The 23369-nt window shown below is 51.9% G+C and overlaps 2 protein-coding genes across 5 annotated transcripts in view; one reads left to right on the plus strand and one right to left on the minus strand.

Moving 5' to 3' along the window:
- DNASE1L3 (deoxyribonuclease 1L3) overlaps positions 1–23369 on the plus strand; it is a 969732-nt gene that overhangs the window by 35702 nt on the left and 910661 nt on the right. The window lies entirely within an intron of this gene.
- FLNB (filamin B) overlaps positions 1–23369 on the minus strand; it is a 139713-nt gene that overhangs the window by 2448 nt on the left and 113896 nt on the right. For 3 of the 4 annotated variants that reach the window (XM_080676157.1, XM_080676156.1, XM_080676159.1), the window contains 13 exons: positions 22618–22746; positions 21684–21857; positions 20642–20800; positions 20148–20351; positions 18990–19142; positions 18764–18886; positions 16281–16547; positions 15696–15833; positions 13818–13933; positions 9203–9335; positions 6313–6489; positions 1414–1632; positions 40–243 (listed from right to left, as the gene is read on the minus strand). In XM_080676157.1, coding sequence (XP_080532283.1) covers positions 40–243; positions 1414–1632; positions 6313–6489; positions 9203–9335; positions 13818–13933; positions 15696–15833; positions 16281–16547; positions 18764–18886; positions 18990–19142; positions 20148–20351; positions 20642–20800; positions 21684–21857; positions 22618–22746 — 2196 coding nt within the window. Of the gene's footprint in view, positions 1–39; positions 244–1413; positions 1633–6312; positions 6490–9202; positions 9336–13817; positions 13934–15695; positions 15834–16280; positions 16548–17416; positions 17476–18763; positions 18887–18989; positions 19143–20147; positions 20352–20641; positions 20801–21683; positions 21858–22617; positions 22747–23369 lie in introns of those variants that run through there. The other variant, XM_080676158.1, reaches the window with a different exon arrangement.

Raw genomic sequence — 23369 nt, forward strand, 5'->3', positions numbered from 1 at the left:
CCAGCTGCCCACTCCCCGGGAGCAGGCCAGGCTGCCTACCGGCTTTGCTGCAGTCCACCAGGAAGGAGCTCTTCTGGCCCACGAAGGCCTTCGAGAGCCCTGCCCCCTTGGAGGTCACCTTGCTGGCATCCGAGGATGCCTTGGGGATGGCGCTGTAGCAGGTCTCTGTCGAGGACCTGGTTACTGACTCTACCAGGATGGACGAGGTCTCGTTGGCCAAGCCGGGGCTGACCAGACGCTGGCCTAGGACGTGAAAGGGAGGGAGGAGGGCATGAATGACCAGATCAAGTGGGTCTCTCAGCCAGAGGAGGAAAGTGCCCCCGCACCCCAACACCTGGATCCAAAAGCCACCACTTCCCCGTCTCACACCCATAATGTCTTCTAACTCCCCCCGCCCTCCCCCCGCCCCCCCAGTCTTGCCCCACACAACTAACTAGGTTCCAGCCTGGAAACCCCTCCCACAGAACCACGTGCCACCCTGTAGAAGCCATAGGTTTCCATTTACATAAAGCACTCTGCGTGTCAGCAGTGTAGACTCTGCACTGCTTATCCCTATAAGCTCTACACTGTAGACTTACACTGTGGTGCAGCAGTGTAGACGCTATACTGTAGAGCTTATAGGGATACGCAGTGTAGAAGTGTAGAAGTCTGCAAGGACATAACAAAATATCACAAATGATTCTCTCTGCACGGGAGATGATTCTCCTGTCTGAATCTTTAGCTTTTCTGCACTGAACCTATGCTATTTATATAGCAGTGAACAGAGAGAGAGACATGTGGGAGGAATTTACCACAGTATTTATGGTGGTTACCTTGATGGAGGCTGTGAGGTGATTTAACTGTTTGGTATTTTTTCCAGTGTTCTGAAGGAAGCACATTTTTATAAATTTAATAAAAACTTTTAATTATTTTTAAAGTGAAGGGAAGTGATTGGGGTGATTTTTTTAAACCCCGATTTAAACAAATACATAAGATTTCAAATATGCAAAATTTCTTTTTTCTGTTAGAGGCAGAATCCATCTAACACGCTTTTTAAACTTCTGCCCTCCCGTTCTACCTACTTATTTTGCAAGTTTCAAACATGCACCCCCCTCTACCTGTCCTACCATTTCCTTTTTAAAACTGATTTTTTTGAGAGAGGAAGGGAGAGAGAGAGAGAGAAAAATTAATCAGTTGCCTCTGGCACGTGGCCCAACTGGGGATTGAATCTGCAACCTGGGTATGTGCCCTGATTGGGAATCGACAACACTCCAACCAACTGAGCCACACAGGGCCCTACCACTTCTTTACAATCAGGATTCAAAGTAGATTCAACATATTTAAAATCATCCACAGTTTTTACGATCAAGCAGCTCTGTTGATATTTTGACAAAGGATTGGGGAGGGGGGGTAATTTCAAAGGTATTTGGTTACCTGTCACCTTGGCCTTGAAGGGACTGCCCACGATGTGGTTGGGCCCACCATATTTGACGCCGATCAGGTAGTTTCCAGGGGCCATGGGGGTGTACATGACTTTATACCCTTCTGGGGTTTCCTGGCAATCCATTTTAACCTTGGACGGGCCTTCAATGGTGACCGATAACGTCCCTGGCCCTGCTCTGGTGGTGTTGATGTAAAATTCAGACTGGATACCTGGGAGAAAGGAAGTGGGAGCAAATATCATCTGGATGGTTTGGAGGGATGATGGGGGTAGGGTTTGGGGAGCTCTCCCAGGGGCACTGAAGCAGTGGCAGGGGCACACACAGGATCCCTCAAAGTAGGGTCACCTTGGTGGCATGGGAACCCACCACTACTGGCTTTGAACTCCTGGCACAGAGCACCACAGGCCCTGGGGGGTTGGTAACTCCAGGCAGGAGTGTGGCTGACATTTCGCCCACCAGCACACCCTGCCTGGACACCCTGTCCTCTCCTCTGGGCATGAGCAGTGGCTATGGGCGAAAGGTCTGAGGGTCACTGTGAGCCTGACATGCTCCAGCTCTGCCTCTAGGGGCGAGGGGAGGCGGGCCCCTCTGACCTTTCCTGCCTCCTCTGTGTGGACTTGGAGAAGCCAAGGAGTCAGCGCCTCCTCCTTCCTCTACAGGCTCCCTGACCCAGACACCACCCTGGAGACCGAAGCAGCCACTAGGGTCTGTCACCTCCTCCTTTGCCATGAATAATATTGGCAACAGGAACAGGACCAGCACAGCAGCCACGGCTAACTGAGCCCCATGGCAGTTCAGGTGCTAACAGGACTCGGAAGCTCAGCCCCTGCCAGTCAGAGCTACTGAGAGGGGTATCTGAGCAGTCTGCGCAGCTCCGAGCCCAGGCCCAGCTCTTGGCCACGGGCTGGACAGTGTGGCTGCCTTGGATGCCCTAGTGTAGCCCTAGGACACTTTACCACTTGCCTGGTCCCTGAGGGCCTCCTGCACAGACGGGTACAACAGAAGGCAAGCTGGGCAGGAGTGCCACCAATGGCGACGGCAGCATTCCCGCCTGAGCCCAGGGCCCTGCAGAAGGCCCCCTTGCCCACCCCTGCCCCAGGCCTCTTTCCAGTCCAGAGGGGATGAGCTGGCCTGTGAGGGCCACTTGGGGGCCCAGACACCAGATGTGCGCCTGCCACAGTGCCCTCCCTGGGCTGTCCCTGGCATAGCAGCCCCATGCAGGGCTGTGCTTTCTCTAGAGCAGTGGTCGGCAAACTGCGGCTCATGAGCCACATGCGGCTCTTTGGCCCCTTGAGTGTGGCTCTTCCACAAAATACCACGTGCGGGTGCGCACGTATAGTGCGATTGAAACTTCGTGGCCCATGTGCAGAAGTCGGTTTTCGGCCTGGGCGAGTCTATTTTGAAGAAGTGGAGTTAGAAGAAGTTTAAAAAATTTGGCTCTCAAAAGAAATTTCAATCGTTGTACTGTTGATATTTGGTTTTGTTGACTAATGAGTTTGCCGACCACTGCTCTAGAGCCCTGGACGTGTCCCAGCTGGGAACTATTTTGGTTTAATTATAGCTCCTAGGCCAGAGAAAGAATGATTGTTCTGGTTATCAATAAAACAAAGGAGCTGCTATCATGCAACTCCTAAACACAACCCAGCTGTTTCTGGAAGCTCTGGAGGCTCTGGTCCCAGCACTCCCCCACCCAGCACCCCGCCCCCCACTTCAACCCTGTATCTAAACTGCGCAGCCTCAAAGCCCCTCAGGCAGCAGCTGCTGCCTCGGCTGAGGGGGCGGGTGGTGTAGAGCCTGGGACAGCATCCTAGGAAGGAGCTGCAAGACATGGAGAGATACTCAACGTGGAGAAGGCCTGGCTACAGGAAGGAGCCCCACCCTTTTCAACAAGCTGCTCCATTCCTGAGAAAACTTCCTGGATGCGAGGCCCGAGGGCAGGGAAGATGCGGTGGGAAAGGGGAATAAGGAATCAGGACCAGTGGTACCTGGGACAGCTTGCCTGGGGGGCTCCCTCATTATTCCCATTTTATAGGAAGGAAGTGGAGGCTCAGTGAGTCACACAGCTAGAAAATGGCACAATGGAGATTTAAACACGAGCTCTGTCCAACGTGAAGCGGATGTGCACGCCTGAGAGAAGACTGGAGAAAGGATCCACATGCAGGAGTCCCCCTCACCACTGCCTCCAGCTGACCACTGACACCCTGAACATCCCAGGCAGCCCGCACGCACAGCTGAGTTCCTGCGACTATCATGTGTGTGCAAAGCGTCTTCAAGGCGGGCGAGGAGGGAAGGGGATCTCTGTTCCTGCACTGGGGTTCCTGGAGCATTTCCTCAGGAAACTGCACTCCCAACCCAGACAGCCTAGCCTCCTTGGTCTACCTTCCAGCTTCTCCACTCTCTGCAGCACAGTCCTTTCCCAATTCTCCACATGCCCTGCTCCCAAACCTGCAGAACGGACCATTTAAAGTTCGAGCCAAAAGATACAGCAAGTCCACCCATAAAAACACAGGGACATTTGCTTTGTCCCGAAGATGAGGCTGCCAGGCCCGCAGGCGGCGAGCACAGCCACCTTTTCATTCCATGCACACTGCAGCTGTGTAACCCTGGGAAGGGTATTTGGGGAAAGGCTGGGGAGCAGGAGGGCTAGAAAAACAAGACGCCTTCCCCTTGACAAGAGCAATATTTACACAGGGTTTGAAACAGGCGTGCTCTGTGCCTCTCCTGCCTGGTTGGGAGTCTCCCTAGACCAGCTCCTCTCAGCAGCATCCAGCGCTTGCAAAACACAGCTTGAAACCAGAGCTCCTGAGAAGGCCCGTGAACAGCCAAGAGGAAGCACAGAGGCCCCCACACAGCAGGTGTGACCCAGCAGGAGGCAGAGGTGGCTGCTGGCGCTGCAGGAGACCTCAGTGGCTGCTGTGGGGCCTGGGCCAAGGCCTGCTGTGGCTCCAAGTACCAGGAGGAACCCACCTGGGCTCCGATGGTGGGTGGCTTGCCAGGGGCCAAATGCGTATACTACTGCCTGGAAACATTCCACGGCAGCTAGGACAGGGGGCCGGGCTTATGACCCCACCACCACCGCTGAGTGGGCCACAGGTGCAGTCTCTGCCCCTGGGTGAGCCAGACATTTGGGGAGGCAGCAAAACTCAGGGGTGAAGGGCACAGGCTCTGAGGCGTGGACCTGGGGGAAGTCCTGGTTCTGGCCTCTGCCACTAAGTAAGCTTTGGGGCGTGACTCAGCCTTTCTGAGTCTCCCTTTCCTCATCTGTGAAATGGACCACTTAGGGTGAAACCATACTACGCTTTTAACAAAGGACACGCTGCTGGTCCAGAGTTCAGTGTGGAGCCAGAGGGACCTGGGGAGTCCAGAGGCACTTGTGCCACCCCCACGGGTGGTTCTGCTGAGGCCACTGTTTGGCCAGAGTCCCAGATGGGACATCAGCGGGTCAACTCTCTCCTGCCCTTAAGCAGGGCACCTGGGCCACTTAGGACTCTCAGTCCCCAGGTAACCAGGGCCACTCATCCCCTCGCCATGGGGAGGTGGGTCTGCTCTGTCCCACTCACCCCATCGGGGGACACTAAGAGCAGTGCCCACACATGAGGGATTCCAGAAACTGGGACCGGGCGGCCTTCCTGGGGGCCCAAATCAACACCCACATGCAGGCTGTGTCCCCGAGAGCCCACGCCTGGACTTTCCCTGCAGAGAAGCATAGCTGGACACGTTCCCACCCTGCCTCTCCTTAAGGACAGGCACTGGACACCTCCCGACGCCCACCTCTAGGGTCACTGTCTGAACACCAACTGTAGCCATTACTGGGGAGTGGGGAGGGGTATGTTTTAACATGGAGAGTTCTTTAAGATGCCAAGAGCAAAAAGCAAGCGGTACAACAATATGTGCATTAAGATTATTTCTGTAAAATAAAAGCAAAACCACAGTATGTGTCTACCTTTCTGGTGAACTAGCAGCTAAGCAACCAAGCGACCAAGAATGAAGCCTGACAGACAACCACAAGGGCCGCCCCTGAGCTGTGAGCCCTGTTTCCTCCTGGACCAGAGGGAGGAAGGAGATGCAAAGAGATGGGATAAGTTTCACTTTACACTGAGTGGCCAGATTATTATGATCTCTGAACACATAATAATCTGGCCGCTCAGTATGTGTATGTGTGTGTGTGTGTGTGTGTGTGTGTGTGTGTATGAGGCCCGGTGCATGAATTCGTGCATGGGTGGGGTCCAGCCAGCCTGGCTAGGGGGAGGGGACATGGGCGGTTGGCCGGCCTGCCTGCTAGTCAAACTCCTGGTCAAGGGGACAATTTGCATATTAGCCTTTAATTATATAGTATATACACTGAGTGGACAGATTATTATGCGTTATATATACCTTGTCGCTGCCTAAGTTTTTCACAATCAAAAGTGTCCCATCTGCAGCAAAGATTAAAAATAAATCGTAGCAAGTCCAAAAGCTTCAGAATTCTTCAACTGTTTCAGACTTTTCTCCTCCTCCATTAGGACCAGAGAATCAAAAGAGGAGATAGACCGTGACAGGCATTACTGCCCATTCAAAGCGTTTCTGGGTGCCTGGGGACCACTAGAGGCACTAATGGGTAGGGACCACCCAGGAGGCCTGTTACATGCATCATGAATTCTGTGTGGGCAAAGAAACCCTCAGAATGAATGGTGCTGGACCGTATCCCTCTTTATCAGCATTCCGGCCCCACAGTCCGGGAACTTGGCAGAGGAAGCCAGCTGAGGCACAGCATGCGGTAATGAGCACGCGAGCCTCCGAAGTGCACCTCATCCCAGCGTCCCTGGGGACAGGTGCACAGGCCTGGAGACTGCCACCTGGCTGTCCCTGGAGCCGGCTCAGTTAAAGAGGAGAGGGGGAGGCAGTGTGTTACCTGTGATGCCACCCTCAAGCCCCGCGCCGTAGGCGGACACCAGGGCCGGGTTCCCCGCTTGTCCTGGCTCCCCGACGCGCACTTTGAAGGGACTTCCAACCACGTGGCTCCCATTGAACTTGACGTCGATCGTGTGGACACCATTCTCGTGGGGGATGAAACGAACCGCGTACTTATCTAGGAGAGTGAGCAAAAGCACAGGGTAAGAGCGGGCACACGGACACCGCTGAGGCAGCAAGGACCCAGGACAGGAAGCAACCCGATGCGGCCAATTTTAAATCTTTCATGAGACAATGGTTCTCCTGAAAGCCTGGTGCCCGACAGGTTGGATTTCAAAGCCAGATGGGCCTGCTTGTGTGTCCTCAGCCAGCCCTCTGGGAAATGCATCCAAATCTCAGGTTCTGTTTCCTCCTCTGTGGCCTCTGCCTCAGAAGAACACGGCCTTTATGAAAGCTTACTTCTTGCAAAGTTCCTCTACTTGGCCACTGGAAGGGGAAAGAGTGGTTCCAACTGGGGCCAATACTCCTCAGTTAAGCTCCAAGCTAGCAACTGCCCCCCCCCCCACACCACTACACCACCCCCCAATAACAGCCAGGTTTTTCACTGTGAGCTTGGGTCACAGCATGTGGCACAATAACTGTCCCCTGAATGGACACCTGGAACATCCCCCTGTCTATCGTGCACCTCCTGACCACCCCTTCCTCCTTGAAGAACTCGCCTGGGATGCAGGTAGTCTGTTTGCTCCCTCTACTCACCCTTCACCCCTTCAGCATTTTTGTCCCCCAAAGCTCCACCCAAACCCTCTTCACTTCTCCTCTGATGAACATCTGCATGCAACTGCCCATTCACACCCTTCAACACTGCACTTCCTCAACAGCCCCTCACTGGGTACCCACCACTCCTCCCCTAAAGCTAATATGCTTCAAGGGAAGGCGATCCCACCCCCACATCAGGTATGATCTTTGACTGGGGGGGTGGGGGGAGGTCCCCTCTTTCTCCAAACCATCAATTAGCACATGGCATGTGTGTTCAGTGTTTGGTGAGACAGGAGGGAAGTTGGCTGGAGACCTCTGGAAAAGGAGTATCTTAGATTTCTGAGAAAGACTCTTTAGGAGAGATGATTGGTGTGGTGTGAAGTTGGCAAATCTGGGTTCTGCAGCCATCTTATCACCAAGAGGAAGGCCAGTCTCAGAGTGAGGCCCACAAAGCAGAAGAGAGAGCAGAGATATTTGTGGGTTTGGAGGACATAGCTGCACGGCTGAATTAAACTGCTGCACCTTGGACCCTGCATTTTCCAGTTATGTGAATGAACAGATCCCTTTATTGGGTGAGCTGGCTTCAGTTGGGTGTTCCATAATTTGCAACCAACAGCATCCTAACTGTGGCATGATGACCATCTCAGATACCTAACTTCACTTGTTGGCCAAATCCCAATAGCTCTACAGATCTAAAGTTCCTTATTTGGATATCTTGGGGACACTTCAAAACTCTCATGAAGGCCTCACCCACCCATAGCTGCACCATCTTTCTAACCCATCACCAAGCTACATGTAACCTATCTGATTCACATGCATTCCCTATGGCCAAACTGGTCACCAAGTGTTAGAGTTCTTTGGCCTGAAGTCCCCCCACTCCATTCCAACGTTGCTGATGAATATTATTTTCTCAAACGAACCACTCTGCCTTTCAGATATTTCAACACATTCTCTAGGATGTGGTCAGACTTAAACCAAGATCTGATCAGGGCACCACCCCCACACAGACACACTGTGTTTTCTAAGGCTCCTCATGGCCCTGTCCTGTTCTGCCCAGAGGGAGAAAGATGTCTACCTGCTAACCCAGGTCCTTGGTCTCTGCCCTCACTGTACACGTGGCAGGGCCACAGCAAATGCCCAACAGGGCAGTGACAAAGGGCTCTTCCTCATGCATCAGGGCCCACGGTCAGTTCACTTCCTCTGAGAAGCCCTCCTGACCTTGTCAAGGCACCAAGCTTCCCTTTCCTGCTCTAACCAACTTCACCAATTGGTTCTCAATCCTCCTGTGGTACCGGTGACCACACAGGTCCTCACGTGCTCTGCAGGCTGTGGCCAGGTCCTTACTCGACTCTGAGCTCCTCTTTGTGAGCAAGGGTCACGTCTTGCCAAGTCTGACACTTAATGAATGTTCACTGGCAAAATATCTCATTAAAGTGACTGACATTGGAATTCCACGTGTCAAGGCAGCAAGCAAGATCTTCTGCGATTAAGCATCCTGGGCCTCCTGTGAAGCATCCTGGAGACCCAGATTCGCTTTTTTAAAAATATTTTTATTAAATTTATTGGGGTGACATTGGTCAACATGAACATACAGGTTTCAGGTGTTGGTTCCTATGTTATAAGATCTGTATACTGCACCACCAGATTCTCTTTTAAATTTCAAGATGAACCTCATTGACCTTTTCCTTAGAGTAAAGTCAGGTCAAAGTGAACTTATTCATAAGTTCAACAATATAATAAAATCTATAAGATTTTGTTAAACTATGAGAGAAAATTACAATGACTGTAATGTGAAAGGAATATGAAAAACAAAATAAAGTGGTATTTGTTGAAAAAAAAAAGAGGAGGGAGAGGAAGAGAGAGAGAGAGAGAGAGAGGAGGGGAAAGGGGGAGGAGGGAGAGAGGAGGAGGAACAGGAACAAAAACAAGAATAAAAGGGAGGATATTAATTCTCAAAGTGTCCCCCTGTCTGTCCTTGGCAATGTTTACACCCTAATTTACAAGCAATGTCTGGCAAGAACAGCAAAGGGAATGTGAGGGCTCGCTGGCCTTGGTGAGGCCGCTGGTCCTCCATCAGAGTGCATGTTGGGTTGGGGGTGCTGCTGCTGGGACCGCACACCCTGCCTACTGCTTACCTGGCTCCAGCTCAGACACGTGGCATTCTTCCACGGCTCCAGAGGGGCTGTGCACCTTTGCATCAATCTTTCCTTTTGCCCCATTCAGCCTTATAGCAAAGGAGGCTGGCTGGTTAACCTTTAATCCCGATTCCTGAGAATTTAATACATCAGACAACGTTACGGCTCTCGGCACTCCTGCTTAGTGGCACACACTGACCCGGTCCGGGACTCTGGGAACAGTGCTCCTGCAAACAGGCCCAGCACGTTTAGCCACATCCCACAGAAGCAGGTGGCTCATTCCACATTTCTAGCATTAAATGTAAGAAAGCAGAGACGCACAGTGGCGGGGTCTGGTGCCCAAACCATCTGGAAGAGGTTACGGGGTTTGAAGACTTGAGACATCCTGATCAACAGGACTATTGTTTCAGCACCCCAAACGGGTCATCAAAAAAATAAAGACTAAAAACGAAGGCCCTCCTTTTAGGAGGAGCCTGGCGGCTGACAAAACCAGACACTCAGTAATACGAACAACGTTTTATGTCACTGCTATTTTTTATCTGGAGGGTAGGAATGGAGGAACTTTTAATAAACTTGTAAAGGGCTGCATGTGCAAGGGAGGCCGTCGGCACCACACAGGGGTCCAATCAGCAGGACCTGGGAGCTCCCATTTCCCAGACATATAACTACATCATTTAACCTTTAACCTCGTTTAGCCTCAGTCACCTCTTGTGTAAAATGTGCGTAATAACCAGATCCATCTCAGAGAGCTGCCGTGAGGATGAAATGAAGTTATGCATTCAAAGCCCTCCGCATAATGCTTCACCCATACAAAAAGGCTCAAAAAATGTCAGGTTATTGACTATCAATATGCATTTTTTCAAAATGAACTGACCAACAAACTAAGACCCGAAGCATGGAGGCATGGAACAGACTGACATACCTCAATGTGGGGATGGGGGGACGAGAAGAGATAAACCAAGGAACTTATATACTTACTAGAGGCCCGGTGCACAAAATTCGTGCATGGGGGGGGGGGTGTCCCTCAGCCCAGCCTGCACCCTTTCCAATCTGGGACCCCTCGAAGGATGTCCGACTGCCCGTTTAGACCCGATCCTGGTGGGATCGGCCTAAACGGGCAGTCAGACATCCCTCTCACAATCCAGGACTGCTGGCTCCCAACTGCTTGCCTGCCTGCCTTCCCAATTGCCCCTAACCACTTCTGCCTGCCAGCCTGATCACCCCCTAACCACTCCCCTGCCAGCCTGATTGATGTCTAACTGCTCCCCTGCCAGCCTGTTTTCCCCTAACTGCCCTCCCCTGCAGGCCTGGTCCCTCCCAACTGCCCTTCCCTGCTGGCCATCTTGTGGTAGCCATCTTGTGTCCACATGGGAGCAGGATCTTTGACCACATGGGGGCAGCCATCTTGTGTGTTGGAATGATGGTCAATCTGTATATTACTCTTTTATTAGATAGGATAGAGGCCTGGTGCATGAGTGGGGGCTGGCTGGTTTGCCCTGAAGGGTGTCCCGGATCAGGGTGGGGGTTCCCTTGGGGCATGGGGCAGTGTGGGCGAGGGGCCTGTGGTGGTTTGCAGGCCGGCCATGCCCCCCAGTGACCCAAGCGGAGGCCCTGGTATCTGGGATTTATTTATCTTCTATAATTGCAACTTTGTAGCCTGGAGCAGAGCCAAGCCTTCTGCTCGCTCCGTGGCCGCAGCCATTTCTGTTGGGATTTATTTATCTTCTATAATTGAAACTTCCTTAAGCGGAGGCCTGGGCTGGCCAGGGTGTGCAGAAAGCTTGGCTTCCTCCATTGCCAGGGCAACCCTAGCCTCCTGCTCTCTCCAGCTCTGTGGCTGCCGTCATTTTTGTGGGGATTTATTTATCTTCTATCATTGAAACTTTGTAGCCTTAAGTGGAGGCCTGGGCCGGCCAGGGTGTGTGGAAAGCTTAGCTTCCTCCATTGCCAGGGAAACCCAAGCCTCCCTCCTGCTCTCTCCGTGGCGGCAGCCATCTTGGTTGGGGTTAATTTGCATACTTGCTCCTGATTGGCTAGGGGGTGTGGCTTGTGGGTGTAGCGGAGTGATGGTTAATTTGCATATTACTCTTTTATTAGATAGGATATGCATAGCCCATGGACACAGACAATAGGGTAGTGGAGATGGGGTGGGGGGGGTGCTGGGAAGATAGGGATAAGGGGGGGCTGGGAGATATCTATAATACTATCAACAATAAAAATATGTTTAAAAAATATGCATTTTGAAGTTGTGTGTACACTTAAAAAAAAGAGAGAGAGAGAGACAAGTATAACTGGTACTAGTCACTGGGTCAATTTCACTCTCCATGCTTTGTCTCGGAAACTATAGCCTCTCTGGGAGGAAGGGATTAGAAGTTTAGGTGCTTAAGGTATTTTAAGATCAGCCAATCCTGAACAGCAACATTTTACAAGTCAGCAGTTTTTATGTAAACTTGGTTGGGCAGCCACTGCTCAGGTGACTCTAAAGCAGCAGGGTTCACACTTAATGTGCAATCCAAGCACCAGGGGCCTTGTTAAAATGCACATTCTGATTCCGAGGGCCTGGGGTTCTAGGATTCTAGTAAGTTCCCAGGCGATGCTGAGGCTTTAGGTCTGGGGCCTGCATCTTAGACGCAAGGCTCTAAAACTGGGCTGCCTAATTCAGTAGTCACTGGCCACATGTGGCTACATCACTGTATATTTAGATTTAAATTAATTAAAATTAAATAATTACAATTCAGTTCCTCGGTTATACTAGCTAGTGGCTACACATGTGGCTAGTGGCTACCACATTGCACAGATAAGATGGGGGGCATTTCCATTGTTTCAGAACATTCTATTAGACTGCACAGCCCTCGTGGCCACAGACTGGGGTTATAGACCAAACTCAAAATTATGGAGTCTTTGATCGCCAGACCAGCCCCATCCCTCCACCCCCTCCTCCTCCACAAAATGCCAGCCGACTCCAATTTTCTAAAAAGCCTCAAAAGCAAGACAAAACAATACGTGCCTCTCTCCTCTAACCAGCCCCAGATGTTGCTGTGCAGGCCTCCAGTAAATCTCCAATAAATAATTTACGTACCACTCGGCATCAAATGACCCGGGAGGAACAGGGCCGAAGCTGACCCGCCCGCCCGTGGCCCCCCGCTTGCCGGATATACAGCCTGCTGCGTACTTATTTAAATATTTACGACCAAACTGTGATGAGAGGACTCCACAGAAAAGCTCGCTGGAGAGGATTTCTGCAAATCAGCTCCCTTTGGACAGAACCATTACGTTACCTGAATCCGCTTGCCGCTAAATCCTCAAGAGGGAGATAAACGCCTCGGAAGATCCGAAAGAAATCTTCCAGGTGCATGAAGGCAGCTGTCTGCCCTCAACAAGCGCTGGGTTTACCTCCCTCCCTAGGCTTTAGTTAAGTCGGCACAAAAGGAACTTCTGTTAAGAAGCCTTTAAATGAAACACAAGAAAAACATCTGCACCACGGCGACCAGTGGGCACCCCAGTTCTCTCCAGATGAGGCCTCTTCAATCTGTGGACGGTGATCCTGGCTGGGGCTCTGTCATGTTTGGAACAACTAGCAGTACCAATTCCCCTCAGGGTGGAAATCTCAAAAGTAAACCATGTGTAGGAACTAGAGCTAGTGATATTGCCCGTCTGAGATATGAGACTGGGTTTTAATCGATCCAGAATTTTCAAGAACTAGGGGGACGTGGAAGGCTATTTAGAAGGCCCTTTAACCAGAAATCATACTTTGAGATTCTGATGCTACTGCACAACTGAACTGCTACTCTGGGTCCAGATACCTAATTATTTTTCAGTGTCCTGAGCAAGGATGCAAAGCATCTCCCAATGGTTCTTAGTTTGGCTGAGGGCCCCTATGCAACCTTGAATTTAGTGACCTGTTTAAGACAGGAGAAAAGTTGCATTTCCTGGCATTGCAATAGGTTGGACTATGTAGCCACCTGCCACAATGCCAAGGTGGGGATTAAGGAGGCCACAGTTAAGACCACATGTTCTAGAACCATAAGACCTCACTCTGCCTCATACTAGCTGGTTTCTGGTAGCCATAAGCTCTCTGTACCTCAGTTTTTCCATCTTTAAAATGGGGTCAAGAGAAGCCTACTGACCAGGCTGTTGAAAGGATTTAATAAGGTAACACTGACCAAGTTCTTAGCAAAGTGCCTAGCACACTTATTATAAATAAATCACCATAATAAAATAAAACACAATTGACTTCCTTGAGGAAAAAGAAGCTAATAACTGCAGGCCACACATCACTGGACTGTTAGCTTTGTTTTGAAAGCTCTCCTCAGCCCTTAACCAACTATTAACGGGCCTCCTTTGTTTCTCTTGAACAAATATTTAAAAAACAAACTTGTCCCCAAACATTGAGGTGTTTTATTGACTGTGGCTCTGTTTTGTTCCCTCAACTGTCTCCTGTCCTAACCGTGTGGGAGCTGACGCTGCCAAGAGAAGGATTCCCTACAATGGGAAACATCTGTGGTCAAAATGGGCTGGGACCCTCAGCACCGACGGGGATTGAAGCGGCCTCAGGAGTCCAGGGTCTCACTGGCTGGCCTGTGGCCAAGGACATGGATGCTTCCTTGCGTCTCACCTGAAGGCTCATAACAGTGAGGCGGCGAGCGTCGTCCGAGGGCGCGATGACTGGCACCAGGTAGGGACTTTCGGGGATGTGCTCATCGTTAAACTTGATAGACACCTCGTAGTTACCTGTGGGGACAAGAAAGTCCCATCATCTCAGAGATTCAGGAAGGCGGTTACAGTGAGGTCTCCTGTGAAAATGCCTTCAGAGAGACCCTGCCCTCCTCCATGGCCTCGCCCATTGGTTCAGGGCCAGTTGCCTGGCTCAGGCAGGGCTAACATGATTTTCTTTGTTGGGCAAGGATAGATATTCTGAACTTGAGTCCTCAGGGTCCCCCCAAGGGCCTCTGTATAGAACGCAGGAGATCCGTAAGAGGAATGGGAAAAAAATTACATCTTTGCTTTCACTAAACCTCTAGCTGATATTTAGCAGTTCCTTTCTTTAGAAATGTTGACAAGAAACCATAGTACATTTAAAGTACTTGTGACAGCCCAGCCAGCATGGCTCAGTGGTTGAGCGTCGACCTACGAACCAGGAGGTCACGATTCGATTCCTGGGCAGGGCACATGCCCAGGTTGTGGGCTCAATTCCCAGCGGGGGGTATGCAGCAGGCAGCTGATCAATGATTCCCTCCCATCATTGATGTTTCTACCTCTCTTCCTCTCTGAAATCAATAAAAATATATATTTTTTAAAAAAAGTACTTGTGACTTTGTCACCAACAAAGTTCACAGATACTTTCATATCATTTTACAGTTTTACATATACCTTGACACCTCATTTATACTCATCACTATTTTGAAATTAAGGTAGTCATCCAATTTTTTTTTAAATTAGGGTAGTCACCCAATTTTAGATTTAATGTATCAGTGAAGACATGCATACCTTGATATGTTACATATTTGTTCCTGTAAGATTCTGATAACTGCTTTTTGATATAATTGATTTTTATTATAATCCAACTAGTGCTCTGGTGCACGGATTTGTTCACATTCAAATGAAATTAATTAGAAGGTGGCTGGCAGGGCAGGACTGGGTGAGATGGGCCAGACATGCCCTGGAGCCAACCTCCTGTGGCTCAAAGGGTGTCTACGGAGTAACGGGGTCCCTCCAGCAGGTGGGAGTCCCTTGGCCTGGCCTGTGGGGATTGGGCCAAAACTGGCTCTCCAACATCCCCCGAGGGATCCCGGATTGCAAGGGCGGTTCTTAGGTGAGGCACTCCAGAATCGGGCTTCCTCCTCTCTGGTTCCAGGTGTGTCACCCAAGAACTGCCGTTGCCAAGTCACCGCAGCTCGGCAGCTCCTGCGTTGAGTGTGCCCCCTGGTGGTCAGTGTGAATCATAGCTACCGGTCAGAGCGTCTGCCCCCTGGTGGTCATTGCTACCGGTTGGACGGCTGGATGGTTGCTTAGCCACATATATATATGTGTGTGTGTGTGTGTGTGTGTGTGTGTGTGTGTGTGTGTGTGTGTGTATAATTTGTATTATGTGTTTCAAAACAATGTCCCCATAGGCTTTAGATGCCAGAGGGGTTCATGGTACAAGACGTAGAGGACCCTGCTCCAGGGAGGGCAGATACCAGGTAAACCCCTCTTCTGGGCAGTCCCACAAGCCAGTGGCCGAGGCTGGGCACAGAGCTGGTCAATGGGAAGAATGAAGAAGCTGAGTGAAGCCTGAAGCAGACAGGCTGATGGAGACAGACAGACAATGAGAACTAGAATTCCTGCCCCTTGGAGACCTGGCTGCATTTCCTGCCCTGAATTTCTAGGCAGCGCTCCACGTGCCCATAGTGATCAATTCCTTTTACTTGAGCTCGGTCCGTGGGTTTCTGTTCCTCACCCCCGAACCACCCCCAATCAAAGAAAAGTCTTGAGGTGGTTCCTGAATACATACCAGGCTCTTGGGCAATATAAGACACACCACACGATCCGTTTTTATGGTCATCGAATGTAATCTCAGCCTTACTGGGGCCTTCAACAGCGATGGAGAGGCCCCCCGCGCCTGCCTCCCGGGTCCAGATGCTGAACTCGGCTGAGACAGAGAAACACCTGGTTAGTGACGGGGTGTGGCTGAGGCACCTCTTGCCAAACCCTGCAATGCTGGTCACTGTTATTCACAGGCCTTTTCTCTCCCCGACCCCAGCAGCACCCAAGCAAAGGCACTGCGTGTTTCCTAGATCCCATCCATGACGACAAAGTTCGTGGGCATCTTTTGAACACACCCACGCCAAGCCAGAGGAAGAGGAGAATGTTTAGTTTTGTCCCCACAGGCCTCTCCACCAGCATCCACCACTCGAAGGCACCTTCACAGTGGGTTTTGTAGAAACCTAACGTGTTCCACGGAACATCAGCCTTGATACCACCCATCAGAATCTCACACACACAGTCTTCTCCTTAGAACAGGGTGAGGAGGGCAAGGTGCTCACACCACCAGCTGAGCCCTTACTGTCCTCAAGGGAAAAGCCTGCCGATCGCTCACCTGGAACTCCTGCTTCTCCCCTCTCCAGGCCAGGGCCTCCTGCCCGGACCTTGTGGGCGCCCCCCTCGCCCAGTGGCCCTACAGTGAACTGGAAGGGGCTGCCGGTCACGTGCTGGCCGCGGTACTTGACGCTGACTGTATGCACGCCCATCTCCTGGGGCACAAACCGAACACAGTGCGAGTTCTTCCCCACGGGCACAATCTCTGCTTCGGTCACGCGGCCGGAGGGGCTGGTGACGTGGGCCGACATGTCACTGCTATTGATTTCTGAAAGGGAGTGAGAGGTGGGGGGAAGGAGAAGGGTTAGAGTGCGGGCCCAGCAGAACAGGACGTGCAGGGCAAGCAGCAGAGGGTAAAGCGGGTGCTGCGTGGGGTGTGGGGTGCGCAGTCTGGACGCCTGCCCTCCTGTCTCCCTTAAGGCCCTGGGGGACTGTGGCCAGCAGGGAAAGAGCCAGGCCCTTCCAGGCACCAGTGCAAAGAACATTCTAGGGGCACTGGGCACGTTCACAGCCTTCCTGGCTGGAGTGAATGCCACACATCAGTTTCAAACCAGTGCCTGAGCTGACAGTTACCGCACATACATATAAAAACCACGACAGCTCAGATGTTTTAAGCTCGAGGCGACACGTGGCCATCGTCATGCTCACAGGGGCAGAAAACACAAGCAGCGCCATCCCTTCCTCTCAAGGAGCCTTGGCATTCCTTCTCGGCAACAAGACAACATGCATTTAGAGGAAAAGGTGAACGGACACGCGTCAGTCCCAGCAGCAAAGGGGAAACCATGCGTGAGCAGAGCAGACGCAACGCTGCAGAAAAGCAATGCGTTGGGTCACCCACACCGCGAAGCAGACCACGTCTGCTCCGTCCGAGGGGCTTGTGCCATGCCAAAGGCTGTGACCACATGCTGGTGACCGAGTAATGCCATCACCTAGAGCCACATGAACTGCACCCTCCAGCCCTACGGGATCGGGGCTGAGCAGTGCAGGACTGTGAGCCCTGAGGACAGAGAAAGGAAGGGAGGCTGAGAACAGGGTCCCCCACACGGGTCCGAGGACACCTGGGAGCTGGTGAGCCATCCTCCATTCTAACCGACAGAAGAGAATCATTTAGGCAACGAGAGGGAAAGTGAATCTCGCCGAGTGCTCTGGTGCCAAGTCACTGGAAAGGGTAAGAAGGAGTCAAGAGCCAGAAAAGCCTAAAGAGAAAGGGTAACTGTCCACATCACACAGAGATAAGACACCGAGAGGCAGAGGGGACAGGTCATTTGTAAAATGAGGCATGTAAAGCAGAGAAGACCGTCCCTTCACCAGTGAGCAGGGAAGTGAGACTGAACACTGGACACCGTATTTTACCATCTGATTGGTCCAAGTGAGAGTGAACACCAGTGCCCAGGGCTGGTAAGAAATAGAGAAACGGGCACTAATTCATGTTCTGGAGGGCAGCTGCCAGGCATAGCAGCATCTGAGACACGCCGGCCCAGCAGTCCCACGCGATGTGACTGCAGCCTGGCACAGCGGCCAACGTCACAGACCACTGACTACAGGGGTTGAGGCACAGACGTTGAGTGCGTGTGAAATGAGAAAACCCAGTGAAGGGTGGGGCACCTACACACGAAATGCAATCCTGTGGAGTCATTAACAAGGAACTTTATGGTCACGATCCAGCTCTGATCAAGCGGTCCTGTCTGGACACCAAAGTAATGAGGCTTGTACCACATTCACATGTGACTGGTGTCTACACAGGAAGAACCCATCAAATATTGCTCAGAGGGCAGAGCAAAGACATCGACATATTAGGAAAGATGGGAACCCCGTGTGGGAAAAGGGCCCCCTCACCAGACCAGGACGTGAGGGTCTGCTGTTCCGTTCCACAGAACCTGGGCAGCTAGAGGCTCAGCACATGCCAGCTGCGGGCAGAGGAGCCCTGGCGCCTTCCTGCACTCGGCAACGGCTCTTTTGGGGGATTTCTTTACCCAACTACCCTGGGCCACATTTCAGAAAGACTATGGCGATTGGCTGACTAATTTGGCCCCATGAGGAACAATTTATGGCCAAAGGGCTAGATGTGCCCCCACCTCCTGCCTCCCCCCCTCCCCTTGCCAGCCCTGCAGCACAGCCCTCATTCCAGTTTTAGGAACGAAGGAGATGAATGGGAATTAGAAGGTGCTGGTGGGCCGACATCTCTTTAAAACTTCCAGACACGGGCATCAGCAAGGCCAGATCTCTCACTGAGGTTATTCTATTCAACAAAAACTAAATGAACAATCTAAGAGCATATCTATCTCCCCCAGGTGATGCAACAAACTATTTTCATTTGGAAGAAGAAAACGATAGCGGGTCAACAGATTTATTTTCCCTGAATGGGCCTCTGTGAAAATACATATTAAAAACACTATTATAACTGAAATTTTAAAAGTAAGTCGCCCATAGTGGACTTGATTCCCAATGGTCCCCTGCCCTGACCCAGGAGCCCCTCGTGCTCACCTGGGATTTTCAGGTTCAGGTCACAGATGCTCCCAACAGTGGCCACAGATGGGGCTCGGCTGGTACGGGTGATGCTCTCCTTCACTCTCCCCTCCCCACTGATCTTCACGGTAAACGGGCTCCCTGCAAGAACCGAGAGGGTTTACGTGAGCAACCCAGAGCCCGAGGCGAGCCCTTACAGAAAACTCAAGCAGCGGGCAGAGAGGACAGAGGGGGCCGCGCGTACCAGGCACGTGCTCGTCGGCGAACTTGGTAGAGACGATGTAAACCCCAGGCACGGTGGGGAAGTAGGAGACCTTGCAGGTGCCATCCTCCAGGTCCTCTGTCTGGATGTCTACTTTGCTGGGGCCTTCCACCGCCAGGGATATGCCACCATAACCTGCAACACAGTAGCCGGGGGCTGTTTTGACAGCAACTCATTTGGAAGGGGGAGCTCGGAGCATGCGAACGGACATCTGACCCCGGAAACTCATACTGCCATTTCCAGAGAGCAAAAAGAAAGTCATTGTGATCCCTGCTGCAGACAGCCCCCAGCTGAGGAGCCGGTTCAAGGCTCTGAGAAGTCCTGTAGCGGAACAGCCTGCTGAGCATGACTCTGACCACAGAACCATTTTCTGGAGGGTGATGTCCTACTGCCCCTCGGAGCACCTGCCCTGCAGAACCCACTGGGGAAAACACAGCCCCCAAGAATGGCATGCGCTGCCTCGAGGGCTCATTGCCAGCCACAGGCCTGAACATTTGAATTTTTAAGCTGCCCTGGATCTCCAGCCAGGGGACCATGAAGACAGCAGATATAAAGGCTGAACAACACGAGGATCTGCCCATCAGGACCAGAAATTGTCCAGCCCTTTCCCCCAGGACTATGGCTTCGTCTAGAAGTCACCAATTCAGCCATCACTCAAGAAGGCGGAAGAGGAAGGCGCTGGCTGTGGCATTAGGTTGGGGAGGCCCAGACTACTTCAAACCATCTGAGAGAGGAAACAGGAAGAGATTCATCATTTCCACGAAAGCACCATGAGCAGAACATGGTCCTGGCCAGCTGGCCCAACAGCCTTTGCTGGGGATGAGTCCAGGAGACCTGGGGAGCTGAGAGCAGGGTTGGGAGTACAGATAACGAGAGAGAGAGAGAGATCTGGGAGTTGTAGTGGCTCTGGGTTCAAATGCCAGAAGCAGAGGGCTGTTGACCCCTGTGAGCCTCAGGTTCTTAATTTAGAAAATAAGACAACACCTACTTTCCCGGTGGTCATGAGGCTTATGTGATAATGCAGGTAAAAGGACAGACAGTCTGAAGGATGCTCAGAAAGAGAAGGGAGTTGATAAGATGAAAACATGAAGACACTTGAGCAAAAAGCCCTGGGCCTTTTGCCTGGGACCACCCACAGACCTGCATCTCTCGTGTCCACGATGAACTCGGACATCTCGAAAGTCCGGCCTTCAGACAGGCCTCGGCCGTAGACTTTGGCTCTGCGGGCGTCACCGATCTCGGACTGGACCACCATGATGGACACGGGACTATTGGCCACGTGGTTGCCATTCTTCTTGATGCTGACCAGGTGTTCACCCACCTCCCGGGGGATGAAGGAGATGCCTGGACCGGGCACACATCAGGGTTTGTAAGAGGAGGGAGAGGGGATGAAGGAGAGGAGCTAGGAGGCAGACACACTCACAGGAATGGAAGTATGGCTCCCGGACTTCCTGGCTACCCCAGAGTGTATATAAGGGTGGTCAACCTCGCAACACGGAAATGCACTCCTATGACCCAGCAGGTTTATCGTATCATGCTCCGAGGCGTTACCTAATTCCCCAGAAAGGACCAAAGGAATCCCCACCTCCCACCAAAGGGTCCCAGCTCAGTCCAGGAAGGCAGCCCGGGCTCACCGATGTGATTATTGGGCAGCCTCTTCAGGAGACAGGGCTCGTCACGGCCGGACGGGGCCTTAATGCTGGCTGTCAGCGTGCTGAGGTCGGTCTCACTGATGTCCAGCAGGAAGTCGGCGGCAGAGCCCAACTTCACCTGAGAGCACCGTCTGCTGTCATCTGAGAAACACCCCCCAAATACAGCCCGTCACACGTGGTGACCCGTTCTCCGGAGCCTTCACCCCACATGTCGTTTACAGATGAACAGCCCGAAGCAGTTACCCAAAGTTAAGTGAAAAAACACGCCTCATGGACCTAATCAACAATGAATGACTTCTACTTAGGCCTGGTGAAGGGAAGGCCAGATGCTGGCCGGAGCTGGAGCCTGAGTCCTCACAGACCACTTCTTAAATGAGTCTTTGCCGGTGAAGGCATCTGCCACCTGCTTGCCAACCCCTTGGGCATTTCCCAGGTAAACACTCATCCTGCTCCGCACAGGGCTGCTAGCTGCTTTGCATAGGACTGAACAACTCAGGGGCAAGAACTTCGTCCTGCGCATCTTCTTTATGACCCACCGAGCGCAGGATCCGAACACAGCGAGCACACAGGTGAGCAGCAGGCCTTTGAATCAGATAACCTCAATCTGCACCCTAGGACACCCACATGGAAACCTGGCTAAGCACTACCTCTCCAAGCCTCCATTTTCCCATCTGTAAAATGGGAGAGAATAATTATCCAGCAGTGATGCAGAAGGGCATCTGTGAGCTCACCTATTCGTGCAGTATTATTTGAATGCCTCTATCTGGGGGCCTTCCATTTGCACGCAGGAGTCAGACTGGACAAAATGATTGCCCTCCAAATGTGAGTGCTTTTCCCTGGATTACCAGCTAAGGGGGGATTAGCCTGTCCAAAGTTGGCCTTGCACCCCCAGTTTCTCCCCAGTGAGTCTCTGTGAAACCTAAACCCAGGCACCTAGCTTGCTGCCCCTGGTCTGATGTGGAGACAGGCTGCCAGGGTGGCAGTCCTCCCACAAGGAAGCCCATAGCAGGTCAGGCAGCCCTACCTGTGATCTTGGCGGTGAAGGGGCTGCCAGGGATGTGCTTGTCATTGTACTTGACCAGAATGCTGTAGTCGCCTGGCAGGGTGGGCAGGTAGGTCACTGTGCACGTCCCGTCTTTGTTGTCAATGCAGCTGATTTCAGCCTTTGAGGGCCCCTCGATAGCCAAGTCCAGACCCCCTGTGAATGGGAGCATGGAGGGAGGGCCTTCAGGGAGTGTTTCCTTGTCTCCACAGGGACAGCAACTCATCCAGGGCAGCCCTGAGGTCGGGAGCGCCAGACTGGCACAGGCCACGTGAGCCGCGGGCAAGGGGCGTAGGTCAGAATTAAGTGACTATGGCACAACACTCCACCCCTGAATTCTTCAGTTATCCTGGTGAAGGGAAGACCCGATGCTGGCCCCGAAGTCACCCCAGAAAGGACCGAAGGAATCCCCATCTCCCGCCACTGCTCTTCGGAATGTGCGGACGAGAAAGGGCTGGAGCCCCACACGTCAACCACACATACGGAAGTGTCACACACACTGCCACGCTGGTCAGGCCGGAGGCCATGTGGAGATCCCATTAGAAACACAGATTTTAAAATCTCCACAAAGACAATGCACATGCACAAGAGCCAAGTAACTCATGTGGTCCCGTGGATACACGTACATGTGCAAAAAGAACAAAACCAAAAACGTCATCAACCAAAACACTTAAATTTCAGGCAAATCACATAAAACATTTCACAGCGTGAATCTGATTTCAATCAGAACTCCAGGAACTTCAAAAAGTCCTGTTTTGGGTGGAAGACAGAGCAGCTATGCCTGAGATTTACATGAAACAAAAAAGATAAATACTACTACCCAACAGCCTTCTTTTTAAAAGCTGCCCTGGGACCATGTCCACTGGATTCTCAAAGGGAAAGCTGAAAGCATATAACCACACACATGTCACAGTACCTTCCCCTGCGTCCTCAGTGACGATGGTGAAGGTGGCGGTTTTGTTGGCCACTCCATATACCAGCCCTGGACCGTAAGCAGAAACGCTCCCACTGTTGGGGTAGTTCACGTAGAACTGGAGCGGGCTCTCTGGGTGTGCAAAGAACACAAACAAAATGGACTCAGTGCGGGGGAATGCATACCTCAGACAGCGGTGCTTACCTTCTTCTAACGGCAGGCAGGTGTGGTGTCTCCCACGCAGAGGCAGAACGCGAACTGAGCCTCTGCTGGAGATCACCATCCTAGGACACCAACGGCATCTACTCACTATTGCTCCTTCAAGGTTACACAAGGAAAACAATCCTAAGGCTGCTCCGGACTAGAGGGGAGTCCAGCTCAAGGTGACTAGTTAGGACAGGGGTGGGGAGCCTTTTTTCTGCTGAGGGCCATTTGGATATTTATAACACCATCACGGGCCACACAAAATTATCAACGTAAAGAGTTAGCCTGCTCTATTTGGTCAAACATTTAATTAATTCACCCCTGATGCCTTGGGAGGGCCAGACCAAATGATTTCGTGGGCCATGGGCTGGGCGTTCCCCACTCCTGAATTAGGAGGAAACGGCCAACCATGTGAAGAAATGACGCTCTACCAGAGGGAACACAGCTGGAAAGGTCTTTTGGGAAGGCAAAATGTAAGGCCCTATAAGCCCACCCCACACTATGGGAATTTATCCCACTGTGGTCCTCTCCACCTACTAGCCCCCCTTCCC

The sequence above is a fragment of the Plecotus auritus genome, assembly GCF_963455305.1.
Source record: "Plecotus auritus genome assembly, chromosome: 6".
Classification (NCBI taxonomy): Eukaryota; Metazoa; Chordata; class Mammalia; order Chiroptera; family Vespertilionidae; genus Plecotus; species Plecotus auritus.